This window comes from Benincasa hispida, chromosome 5, assembly GCF_009727055.1.
Source record: "Benincasa hispida cultivar B227 chromosome 5, ASM972705v1, whole genome shotgun sequence".
NCBI classification, from domain to species: Eukaryota; Viridiplantae; Streptophyta; class Magnoliopsida; order Cucurbitales; family Cucurbitaceae; genus Benincasa; species Benincasa hispida.
The window spans coordinates 54,678,242-54,691,847 of NC_052353.1; the positions used below are offsets into that span (position 1 = coordinate 54,678,242).

At 34.1% G+C, this 13,606-nt stretch overlaps 1 protein-coding gene across 2 annotated transcripts; it reads left to right on the forward strand.

Annotated features, from left to right (window-relative positions):
• Positions 1 to 540: 540 nt before the first annotated feature.
• Positions 541 to 4,228, forward strand: LOC120078016 (F-box/LRR-repeat protein 10). 2 transcript variants are annotated; one of them, XM_039032188.1, is made up of 4 exons: positions 541 to 799; positions 1,076 to 1,281; positions 1,424 to 1,517; positions 2,637 to 4,228. In XM_039032188.1, exons 1-4 carry the CDS (start codon positions 626 to 628, stop codon positions 4,089 to 4,091), a joined length of 1,929 nt encoding a protein of 642 aa, XP_038888116.1. In that variant the 5' UTR covers positions 541 to 625; the 3' UTR covers positions 4,092 to 4,228. The 2 variants fall into 2 exon arrangements, with proteins under 2 accessions (XP_038888116.1, XP_038888117.1); XM_039032189.1 differs by lacking the exons at positions 541 to 799; positions 1,424 to 1,517 and having other exon boundaries at positions 1,149 to 1,281.
• The last annotated feature ends 9,378 nt before the right edge of the window (positions 4,229 to 13,606 follow it).

The window sequence follows — 13,606 nt, forward strand, 5'->3', positions numbered from 1 at the left end:
TTGAGGCTGATGTCAATATTATTAATCTATTCAACAAAAAAATAGAATTTCAAAAATCTATTATATACTTCAAATTTCAAAAACTTTATATAAAATTAAAAGATTAAGAATCTATATCTGGTATTTAAGTTGATGGACAAAATAAACACAAATCTAATAATTTTAGAGGAGAGGGATGGCACCTTACAAAACTACCCTGAAATATGATGCTAGTTTCAATTACACTCTCAAACATTTAACGGTAAAAATTGATCCCTCAAATTTATATAAGTGTTAAAATTGGACCTTCAAATATATAATAGTTGTAGAAATTAAATCCCTAAATGATAAAAATTGAACCCTCAAATTTATACCATTGTTATAATTTTTATAATTATACAAGTTTAGTGGTCTAATTTTGATACTCGTATGAGTTGAGAGCTCAATTTTTATGATTGAATGTTCGGGTTTAATTGCAATTACTTTACACATTCCCCAAAAAGAAAAAGAAACTCCCGGGTCGGAGCTTGGATTCGGATCCAGGATTCAAGATAAACTCGTCGTCAACGGGTACATCCCCAAAACCAGTTTCATCTTCCATCGAATCAACATTGAAGAAGCTTGAATTGAACTGTACAGACAAAAAATGGCAGACGGAGATGGCAGCGTGGAAAGCCTCGATCTCCTGCCTTCTGCTGTCCTTGCTACCATCATGACCAAGCTCGATTTGCCTTCCATCTGCTCCGTTGCCTCCACATGCAGGACTTTCCATTCTTGTGCTTCTCAAATTCTCAATTTTCTTCCCAGTTTTCATCTTCTTGTAAGTGTTTTTATGCTTCAATTACCCCTTAGTTCATCCTCGGTTGTTAATTTTGAAAATGGAAATTTAGTTACTGCCCCTTGAGATCAAACACTGAGAAATTCCTGAGTTCGACCCCTTTGCTTTTGCGTTATGGTTATTCTAATTCGGAAATCGTTTGCCTCTTTTAGATAAATTTGATAGAAAAGAAGTTCAAATTTGGCTGTTCTACTAACTGCATCATCTTGGATTATTCTATGCTTTATATATTTATCTCGTTTGATGTTTCTCGTCAAGGAAATTTCTCCAACGGTGGAATTTCTGAGGCCTCTGCTGCCTCCAAATCCTTTCCTGAGAAGCCTAAAGGTAGATTGTGGTCAGCTTGATGATTCAGCCATCCAGCTTCTGCTGAAGCCTTCCTTGCACGAACTCTGTCTACATAATTGCTCTGATTTCAGTGGGAAATTGCTTTCTGAGATTGGAGGGTGCTGCAAGGATCTAAGGTATTATGTGCTGTCTTGATTCCTAAAAGCTAAGCTAAGGACTTTTTTTATTAGCTACCCATTAAGTCAAATTGCTATTTGAGATTTGATGCAAGTTTCAATGGTGCTGTTATTGGGTTTTTGGGTCAATATTTCCATCCAGGTCCCTCTATTTGAGTTCAGTTGCTGAAAAAAGAGGTCGGGCAATTCATATTGCGGATCTAGAAGAGTTACTAAGTGGTTGCACACAGTTGGAAGTAAGACTCAGTGGCATATCTATTGTTAATATCTTAAATGAAATATGGGTAGTAATTATTTTAGGATAATGTAAGTCTTGGCAATAATGAAGAAAATGAAACTCCATAATATGGTCCGAATTAAAGTATCCTTCGCATTTTCTTACACATAATCTCGTTCATTATGTTAAACCGATTATAGATAGTCTTAGAAGATGTTAACATAGCACAAGTGCAGTATTGGTGGGGATTTTTCTTGCTCTTTATTTTTTGTGGTGAATTTACAATCAAGTTGAAGAAACAATCAGCACTCCCTCTCTAGATTTAAATAAAATCAGTATGGTGATAAAAGGCACAAAGCAAACTAGATGTGCTACCAAGCTCAATCTCGAAAGATCACCTTCCATTTTCCACATCTGTTAGAGAGTATGTTTCTAAAAGAAACATTTTAGAGAGTAGTGTGAAATGTAAGTGGATCCAAATAGCTTGGCATTGGAGTTCAATCCAACTCTGCTCACTGCATGTATCTAGCATAGAACTTACACGAATCTTCCTAGCAAATTGAGCCAAGAATGAATAGCGGATCCAAGTCTTCTTGAGCTACCTCGCACAGCACACACCTTTGAAGGGTTAAGATTAAGAGCTTTCTGGATGTGCTTTTCGAATTCTGTCATTAACATTCATACTCTCTAGGGTTAGCTGCGATGGATTTAACTTTTTGAGGTATTTTTGTTTTCCAAATAAGCTTTGCCCAAACGTTTGAAGTATTTGTGCCCGATCATTTAGATGGATCACAAATTGTTCTTAATAGGCTCTGAAGAAAGGTTTATAGGTAGATGGACAAGTCTTGTCAATCTAGTTTAACTATTATACGCTTCTTAGGTAATTGTTTTAACTTCTAAGGTATCCAGATCAGGTAAAGATGACAAATATTGTGCAAATGGTTTGGTTTGAGCTAAACTTCTTTTAGTGTGAGAAAATTTGATGTGATATTATGATAACCTTGAACTTCTGTTTCGTATGGGATAATTTATTCAAACCTAACGACTGTCTACAGATTTATTCTTGCTTCTGAGTCTAATTTTCTTTCGTTTGGCTAGTGATTGTGCTTTATGCTTAATGTGTTTTCTACATGAACAGGCATTAACCTTGATGTTTGATGTCTCATTTTTCCTTCGTCAAAATTTTGCTCGAGTCTGGGCTATGGCTTCAGAAAAACTAACTTCTCTGGAGATTGGCTGTATCTATTCTGTTACAGTCACCGAACTGCTCAGCCAAAATTTGGGAATTGGTAATTCTGTGAATCGGATCGGTCCATCCATGTGGCCTAACATTGAAAAGTTGTGCCTTTCAGTGGACTACATAACTGATGCTATGGTTGGTGCAATATCAAAAGGTCTTGTCTCCTTGACTCATTTGGAACTACAAGATGCTCCCATCATTGAACCAAGATTTTCTTTTGACCTGACCAACGTTGGCCTTCAACAAATCAATCAGCTATCGAAACTGAAGCATCTCTCTTTGGTACGAAGTCAGGAATTTCTTGTAACTTATTTTAGAAGAGTAAACGATCTCGGGATCCTCTTAATGGCTGATGGATGTGCTGACCTGGAAAGCATCTGTCTCGGAGGCTTTTGTCGTGTTACAGACACAGGGTTCAGAACAATTCTGCATACATTCTCTAATTTAAACAAGCTTAGGGTGTTTCATGGAATCCAATTAACTCATCTAGTTTTCCATGATATCTCTGCTACTTCTCTTTCCTTGAAACATGTTAGCTTAAGATGGTGCAGTCTCCTAACAAATGACGCAGTTAAAAATTTATCATTGAACAAGGATCTAAGTTATCTTGACTTGAGAGATTGCAGAAGCCTTCGGGATGAAGCGCTTCAAGCTATCGGAACTATTCCAAAACTGAAGACATTGCTTTTGGACGGGTCTGATATCAGTGATGCAGGATTGTCTCACTTAAGACCCTTGATTATGAGCTCACTAGTCTCCTTGTCTGTTAGAGGTTGCAAGAAGCTTACAGATAAATCCATCACTGTCTTGTTTGATGGCTTATCTAAAATAGAACTACATGTATTAGATCTATCCAACCTTCCTTACCTGTCTGATTCTGCAGTTTTACAACTGACCAGAAGCAAGTTTGCGATATCCGAACTCCGAATGCGTCAATGTCCGCTCATTGGCGATGTCTCGGTCATGGCATTAGCTTCAATGCAGGTCAATGAAGACCAACGACATGGGAGTAGCCTCCGGCTGTTGGATTTGTACAACTGTGGTGGCCTTACACAGCTCTCATTCAAGTGGTTAAAGAATCCATACTTTCCAAGGTTAAGATGGTTGGGTGTAACGGGAAGTCTACATCGCGACTTGGTAGATGCTTTAGCCAGAAGTAGACCATTCTTGCACGTAGCATGTCACGGCGAGGAGTTGGGAGCCGACCATTGGGATAGCTCAGACAGTCTCTATTTGCACCACTATGATGAGGTGGATGAATTTGAACAATGGCTCTTTGATGGTGAGGTTGAGATCGAGGACGATGACGACGATATGGCAGATGCTGAAAATGGTGCAGAGCTAATCCTATGATTCCATGACAGGGTTTGGATTTGTATATGCCAATACCATATGTATCCTCCTGTTTAAGATATTGTATGTAAAGTAATTTCATCTCTTCAAAATGAACTGTTTAAGGTATTGTATTGTATGTAAAGTAATTTTATTCATTTCTCTTTTTCAAAAACTTAATTCTAAATTACATTCATTCTCATCTTTCTTTACAAGATTAAATGATCATCTCTCCATTTTGCTAATGACTTTTCTTTCTTATATAATTTTACATTTTTGCCACCAGTGATGAGGTTATTCTCAATATTATTCTCAGCTTCGAATCATTTGTGGGGGTGACTTCTAAATACAGCATTGTTTTTTTATTCTGATTCAAAAAATGTCATTCTCATGCAATATCTTTTGCAAGCCTCTGTCTTTGGTTTTAATATTATATTATTGTTTCAAAATAATAATAACAATAATGAACTCATTATTATATATTACTTGCATATCGTACCAAACTCATCCAAATAATTTGATTATTGAATTTAAAAAGAACAAACATTTCTTTAACTAGCTGCTCTATATAATAATATTACTTCATTATCGTTACAAATTACTCAGTCTTCTCTATCTTACTTGACACGATATGATACTTAATTCAATTAATGAGACTTCTTTTTTACAATAATTAATTATACTTGATCAAACACAAACTTTTTTTCCCTAATCTCAAACAAGTAGGGGTAGAAAATTCGAGTGGGTATATGCCTTACACTAGTTGAGATATACTCCATAAATAACACACAAATCAATACTTTATTTAATTTTTTTTTTAATATGAAACTAGCCTTCTTTACATTTAAATATTTAAAATAAGTCAATATGAGCATAGTTCAACTTTCATCTAGTATGTACAATAACCTTAAAGTTAGAGGTTTCATCTCCCACTCGAAAATTGTCTATATATTTGAAATGAGGAAAACATATTTTTTATCCTTAGGCTTTTTTAAATCTAGTTTCCATTTGGTCCTAGGCTTTAAAATGTTACAATTTTACCTTGAGATTTGAGTTTTGTTTTAATTTAATCCATAGGTTTCAAGATTTACACTTGTAACCTCGTTTTTCACTAATTGCTCACTTTCTGTCTTTCGTGTTAATGTATATTAATTGATTTAAAAGAAATATAATTAATTAATTTTTCTTTTTTCACACTATTGAAATTAAATTCAAATTTTCACTTCATAATTATTTTAAATTAATTAATAGACATTAACGTCAAAGAGTGGGAGTGAGTATTTACTGAAAATTGAGGTTAAAAGTGTAAATCTGAAAATTCAGGGACTAAATTTCTAATGCTCCGACTTTATGAGGGGAACATGAACGAACCAAGATCATATTTGAATAAGATGGATTATGAGCACATGAAAGCCTGGTTAAGAAAAACTTAAAAGAATTGAAAGTTACTACCTATATCAACAAGAAATACCTTCTTTTTCGATAGCTCAATCCAAGGAACTTCATAATTAAGTATGCTTAGCTTTAGCTTGGAGCAATTTTACCTTGGATGACCTCTTGGGAATTTTCCTATGAAGCATATGAAATGACCTTATTGGTTTGTGGGGACAACTTTCACTCTTAAAGCATTTAAAACAAGTAAGGACGACGTTGTCAGTTCATAGGAGATGCAGGGGAATGTCAGAGCCATCAAGTTTTGAATCCTAGACCTGGGGCGTTACAAAATTGAAACAGAACTCAAATCTCAATAGTAAAATTGTAATATTTTAAAACTTATGAGTTAAACTAAAATTAAACTCAAAATTTAAGTACTAAATATGTAACACCAAAACAAAAATATATCAAAATCTAGAAACTACAAAGTGTTTTTCCATGGAAAAAATTGAAATCATAATCTTGTCTGATCAGCTGACTTGGCATGGTTATCAAGAAAGTTACATTGACAAAGAAATGAGCCAATGAAAAGCAATCTTTTAAATTTTGCATTAAATAAGTAAGGGTATATATCGAAATCCAAATGGAGAAGAAAACTTCGCCGACCTATTGGAATCAAATATATAATATATATCTATATTAAAACCAATAAAATTGCTTTTTTTTTAATCTAATTCAACATCAATGTGACAACGTTTTTCACATTTTAGATATAACCCTACAAAATGACAAGTCAAAAAAATTAGATATTGTGCCAACGTGAGCATTGTCAGCATAAATTTTGGAAGATGTCCATCCGTACAAATAATCCACTTACAACTTGTAACCAAATAGTATTTTTGTTTGAGATGATCTATTGACTTTTGAAATAGTGATAATTGATGTCTTTTTCGTGAATAGTATATTTTAAATGTTCATGAATTTTTCGAGTTTTCTCGCTATAAAATCACAACTCATAATTGGACCATGTATATATTTATTTTATTGATGGTATTTGTTTAGTCTTTAAATTTTAAAAAGTTTTAATTATGTCAATTAAGTTGTCATAGAAATTTGAATTTTAGTTTACTTTATTTTAGTATTTAGGTTTTAAAATGTTGATTTTAGTTTTTCAACTTTCACCTTTGTTTTATTTTCAGTCTCTCTATTTGTTTTTTTTTAATTAAAAACATCTGTTTTTATTTTTTTTTAGAATAATTGTTTTTTTCTTGTTATATTACTTTTCTAAGTTAGGTCATTAATTTGTTAAAATAATAATAATAAAGAAAATTAAATATGAGAATAGTTACTTTTTAAAATTTGAAGAACTAAAATAGACATTTCAAAAAGTTTGAGGGACTACAATAGAAAAACTTTAATAATTCGCAACTAAAATTGACATTAATTTTGGAACCTAAATAGGATTTAATCTTCATGTAGCACATTAGTTAAAACTCATAAACAATTTCTTATAGGTGATTTTGGATCAAATGGCACGAACGACTTTTCACGAGAACTTAAGCAATAAAGTCAAGAAGATAGTGTGATTCAGGTCAAAGGTGACAACTTAGAACAAAAATGGGTCTAAGAGAAGAGGCTGACTTGGGCCTTAGCCCAAGCCAATATGCTCTGTCTCAGCCTTGGTCGAGGCCAAGGCTAAGCTTCACCAAATGCCTAATAGGCCATGCCTCTGCTCAATTGACCATTGTAAAGCATAAAATATAACTAAAATGAGGTGCTCGATCTCAGTTGGGAATGAGGCCAACCCTACCAAATTGCCAAATAGGACATGTCCCTCGCAGACCTAAGCCCAATAAGTTGGGAGACCTAAAGTAACTCAGAAACCCTAAAGGGAAGAATTTTAGATCAACTACACCTATAAATATATGAAGGTAACTCCAAGGGAAATAAGTCCATTCTAATGCTCAAACTCTTTACTTGTAACACATATACATTTTCTAACTTAAGCATCAGAGCCTGTGTGGCAAGCACCAGATCAGTGTACAACTCTTTTCATCTTGCAAGTCACGTTTTTCCCTAAAATACAAATTTACTGTTGTTGTCACGTGAAAGTCATGTACGTTTTCCTTGGCCAAAACTTGCCATCAACAGTTAGGGTTCTTTATAGGGAAGAAAAAAGGGAAATTTTACACCAAATTTTCCATCAAATCCTCGAGGATGAGCAAAAGAATGGCTGGTATCAATCAAGGCAGAGAGGGTTCAGGTCAATGTCGCCACCTGCGATGGATGCAAGGTGAAGTGTCTCTTCGGCCTCGGTCACATGAAGGTTGTCTCGAAGAGACAATTGAAACCCTAGGAAAGGAATGGGCAAATTAGATCCTAAAAACCCAAAGACATAAGAATCAGAGATTATGGAGACACAGATTGAAGAAACATAAGAAGAAGGTGGATCGAGTAAAGTAGGTGCAGAACATGTTTGTTTGGTTGAGGTCAAGGCCATGGCCAACCCTAGGGTTTTCAAGGAAGGTAAGCCTGAATCAATAGGGGTTACCAGTTTCGCAAGAAAATGAAGGGAATGATTAGTTACATAGTCAATAGGAAGAGACTGAAACCAATGTCGAGGTTGACCCTAGGATTTTCAAGAAATGCAAGATCAAGTCAAAAGAATTTTTCAATTTTTTGAAAATGAGAAGAATGATCAGTTCCTCAATTAAAGGTAAGAGACTGAGGCCAACTGAGGAAGCTATTCGACAGAAGAATTGGAATCAATTCCTCTCACATCAGAGGATAAAAGAGTAAACATCAAAAGTATAACGGAAGCAGAGCAAAGAGAAAGCCTAGTCAGATTTCTTAGAGAAAATACAGATGTTGATTGTCAACTCCACCAATTTAAGCACTCAATTTATAATTTTAGTATGGTGGGTGATGAGTTGCATGAAGTGGTTGCTAAAATGGATATATTATGGTTTGGGCATCTAATTTTCTGTTCAATTTGCAAGTAATTGTTGTAACTGACTCTTTGTTTATGGGTCTTAATGTGTGATTAAGAGTCTATAAATTCATTGAAGTCAATAGAGTTACAATTAGGTTGTTATTATTGAAATATGAAGCAAGCTCAGCAGCATAAATCTAAAATTGAAGCTTCTATGAGATAGACGTTGCAATGCTACCTTCACAGAGTTACAATATTGTTCTTCAGCCAACCCAAAAATGAAGAACAAAACCCATGGCATTGCAATGCTGGGATAAAGCGTTGCAACACTGTTCATCCCAGCCCGGTTCACGTGCACACCAAACGACCAACGGTTCAACTGAACCAGTTTGACCGGTTCAAGCCTTGATGGTTCGGTTCAGCTTGATTTTGACCGATCAGTCCTTTTTTAAGCCATGGAGGTCCAATTCAGGCGGTTCGGGTCTGGTTCGATTCTGTTCGAGTAGTCCAGAGGCTTAGAAAAGTTGTTTTTATTTATTAATGTAATAATTAGCCTGTTTGTTTACTTAAGATGCCAAAACCAGTCCATTTTAATGTGTATTTAATTATTTATGCATTATGAATGTATATTTAATTAAATTAAATCTTGTATGTGCATAAAATATAAAATATGGAATGTTTAATGAATGTTATAGCATGTTTATAGTTTTATAAAGTGTTATAAAATGAGTTAGACATTTAAAATCTATAATAAAGATAAGCAACATGTTCACTTTGGGTTAACAAATAACAACTTATTTTAATAGTTAAAATAGGTCGTTATCTTGTAAAACTTTGGTTAAAACTCAATCAGTTTATAATCCTATCTAAGAATGGAGGTATTTAAGTTGGTCTATAGAACACCTACTATATGGGGATTATAGCCGAATTATTGAGCGTTGATTAACCTGGTTTTATGAGCATGCGAGAGCGATGTGAGGAAATAAAAATGGCTTTATCACCTAGACATCGTAGGTTAAAATCCAAATATAATCGTTATACTTGGATAAACCACTTAGACTTATGAATGTTTTTTAGCTGGAATATACCTAAGTAAATGAATATACCCAAACAATTAGAACACTTCAGTGGGAGATTAATAATATATATTATATATTATTTTTAGCTAATACATTGTGAGATCCATGCTTTACTTCGTGTCACTTTTACCGCGACTACTCCATCTGTAAAGTGTTTGCATGGGTCAATAACAAGGTGAATAGGCGAAGTAGTTCATAGTAAGTGGGTGCAGGAAATATGTCAGCATGTCGTACGGTCTCTTTCATTAGTTTGAACCGTGAGATTCTTATGTTGTGCCTGCTGTTGTTTTTAGGCAGCATTAGCTAATCGTTTTTCGTGACTATCCCCTCGAAAGGCTGTAACACAAGATTCAAAACAACTCAAACTTCATAAATGAATAGGGTTACTTAGTTCCGTTTTGAACATTGTCTTCCAATTCAGGGGCTTGTTCATACCGTTCTATGAAATCTAAAAATGGAGGGTCACACTTACAAGAGCTACTAAGTGTTGGTAAGCTCTTGATCGAAAACGGTAGTTAAATAACTCATAGAATAAAGAGTTATTCTTGAGTTAGTATTTAGTCAATAATATCTTGCTTCAATGAAGGAGTATTTGACTTCCCTCGGTAGAATCTATTCTGACTCACTAAAGTATCGATGCAATTAAATAAAGAATTTAGGTACTTTATTTCTTTTTGCTAAAATTAGATTCAGATGCATTTTTCTGATAAAATTTGTTTATATTTTAGCATGTCGAACTCGATAATTCAACTCTTCGCTTCCAATAAATTCTATGATGAAGGTTACTCGAACTGGAAATCAAACATAAATATGATACTAGTTGTTGATGACCTGATATTCGTTTTAACGAAGAAATGTCCTCCACTTCCTAATTCAAATGCAAACCAAAATGTTTGAAATGCCTATGAAAAATGGGTCAAGGCTAATGAAAATGTCTGAGCCTACATTTTAGCAAGCATATCTGATGTGCTTACTAAAAAGCATGAAATTATGGTCACTGCTAGAGAAATCATAGAGTCGTTAAAAGGGATGTTTGGACGGCCATCCTCATCAGTACGACACGATGCTATAAAATACATTTACAATTCCCGCATGAAGAAATGGACATCTGTTAGGGAATATGTCCTAAATATGATGGTCCACTTCAATGTAGTGGAAGCGAATGATGTAGTCATAGACGAGAAAAGTCAAATTATTATGATCATGGAATCTCTTCCAAAGAGCTTCCTAATCTTTCACACAAACGTTGTGATGAATAAAATTGATTATAACTTGGCGACTCTCTTGAATGAACTTCAGACCTATCAATCTTTAATGAAAAATAAAGAAAGAGAAGCAAATATTGTTAACCAAAAAAAGTTTCAGAAGGGATCAACATCTAGTACGAAACCTTCTAAAAAGAAGTTTGGTCCTTAAATGGATAAAAGTATCCAAATGAAGAAAAAGAGAAAAGGGAAGAAGAAGACTCCTGCTAAAAAAAAGCAAGACAAAATTTGCAAAAGGAAAATGTTTTTACTATAACGAGGATGGACATTAGTGACGAAATTGTCCAAAATATCTTGTGAAAAAAAGGGTAAAAAGGTAAACCAAGGTAAATCTGGTTTACTAGTAATAGAAACATGTTTAGTGGAAAGTTCTCATTTGATCTGGATACTAGATTCAGGCGTCGCTAATCATATTTGCACTTTCATTCAGGAAACTAGTTCTTGGAGGCAGCTGACAGAAAATGAGATGACTTTCAAAGTAGAAATAGGTGAAGTCATTTCGACTGAAGTAATGGGAGATCTCAAATTATTTTTGGAGAAGCATACATTTTGTTAGAAAATGTGTATTATGTACCAAAGATGAAAATGAACTTAATCTTTATCTCCTATTTATTAAAACATATGTACAAAGTTACTTTTGATATAAATGAAGTGTCCATTAGTTCAAGAGGTGTTCAAATATGTTCTGCTAAACTTGAAAGTAACTTGTATGTGTTAAAACCAACTGAGGCAAAAGCTATTTTAAATATAGAGATGTTTAAAATAGATAATACTCAACATAAGAAACGAAAGATTTCTCCTAACGCCTATCTTTAGCACTTAAGACTTGGACACATAAATCTCAATTGAATTGAGAGATTAATAAATAATGGACATTTAAATCTGTTAGAAGACAATTATTTACCTCCATGTGAATCATGTCTTAAGGAAAAAATGACTGAAAGAACTTTTTAAAGAAAGGTCTTAGAGCCAAAGAACCTCTAAAACTTTTACACTCAGATCTTTGTGACCCAATGAATGTTAATGCTCGAGGAGGATCTGAATATTTCATCAGTTTTATTGATGATTATTCTAAATATGGCTATATTTACCTAATACATCATAAGTCTGAAACTCTTGAAAAGTTCAAAGAGTATAGGCGTAGGTTGAGAACTTATTAGGTAAAAAGATTAAACTCTTTGATCAGATCGAGGTGGTGAGTATTTGGATTTACGATTCCAAAACTATTTAGTAAAACATGAAATTCAATCCCAACTCATTTCCCTTGGTACACCACAACAAAATGGTACAGCAGAAAGGAGAAATTGAACTCTACTAGACATGGTTTGTTCAATAATGAGTTATGTTCAGTTACCTCAGTCCTTTTGGAGGTATGCAGTGCAAGTTGTTGTATATATTTTGAACATAATTCCCTCAAAAAGTGTTTCAAGAACACCATAAGAGCTGTGGAGAGGACGTAAAGGTAGTTTACGTCACTTCAGAATCTGGAGATGCCCTATATATGTATTAGTGCAAAACCCTAAGAAATTGGAACGAGGTTCAAAAGTATGTCTATCTGTAGGATACCCTAAAGAAACAAAATATGATATATTTTATGATCTTCAAGTAGACAAAGTACTTGTATCAACAAATGCTACATTCTTAGAGGAAGACCACATAAGAAATCATAAACCTCACAGTAAACTGGTGTTAAATGAGATGTCTAAAGAATCTACAGATACATCAATAAAAGTTGTTGATTAAGTTGGTCCTTCAACAAAAGTTGTTGATGAAACCGGTCCATCACATCCTTCTCACTAATTGAGAATGCCTGAACGTAGTGGAAGGGTTGTTCAACAAACTGACCAATACATGGGTTTAACAGAAATTCAGGTCATTATACTTGATGATGGCTTAGAGGATCCATTGACCTTTAAACAGGCAATGGAAGATGAAGATGGAGATCAATGGATAAAAGTCATGGACCTTGAAATGGAGTGTATGTACTTCAATTATGTCTGGATCTTGTAGATCAAATAAATGGGGTAAACCCTATTGGTTATAAGTGGATTTACAAGAGAAAACAAGACCAAACTGATAAGGTACAAACCTACAAAGCCAAACTCGTGGCAAAAAACTTTACCCAAAGAGAGGATGTAGACTATGAAGAAACTTTATCTCCTATTACCATGTTTAAATCTATTAGAAAACTTTTATCCATTGTTGCTTTTTACGATTATGAAATATGGTAAATGGGTGTCAAGATAACCTTTTGAATGGTTATCTTGAAGAAAGTATTTATATGTCTCAACCAGAAGGGTTCATTGAACAGGGTCAAGAGCAAAAAGCTTGCAAGCTTAAAAGATCTATTTATAGGTTAAAACAAGCATCTCAATCCTGAAATATAAGATTTGACACTACAATCAAATCTTATGGCTTTGAACAGAATGTTAACGAACTTTGTGTTTACAAGAAAATAGTCAACAACACTATAGCCTTTCTAATACTTTATGTTGATGATGTCCTGCTTATTGGGAATGAGGTAGGATTCCTTGTTGATGTAAATAGATAGCTAGCATCACAATCTCAAATGAAAGATTTAGAAGATGCACAATATGTTCTTAGGATCCAAATAGTTAGGAATCGCAAGAACAAAATGCTAGCACTATCTCGAGCATCTTATATTGACATAATGTTGTCAAGATATAATATGCAAGATTCCAAAAGAAGTTTGTTACCTTTTAAACATGGAATTCCTTTTAAACATGGAATTCATTTGGCTAAGACACCTCAAGAAATTGAGAATATGAAAAGAATTCCTTATGTATCAGTAGTTGGGCGTTTAATATACGTTATGTTGTGCACATGCCCAGACATATGCTTTTCAGTCGGAATAGTCAGCAGGTT

Excerpts from the sequence above, each read along its gene's own strand:
- LOC120078016 (XM_039032188.1), top strand. The coding sequence starts at position 626 with ATGGCAGACGGAGATGGCAGCGTGGAAAGCCTCGATCTCCTGCCTTCT. Across the intron at positions 800-1,075 it reads TTCCCAGTTTTCATCTTCTT|GAAATTTCTCCAACGGTGGA; the intron begins GTAAGTGTTTTT and ends TTTCTCGTCAAG. Across the intron at positions 1,518-2,636 it reads GTGGTTGCACACAGTTGGAA|GCATTAACCTTGATGTTTGA; the intron begins GTAAGACTCAGT and ends CTACATGAACAG.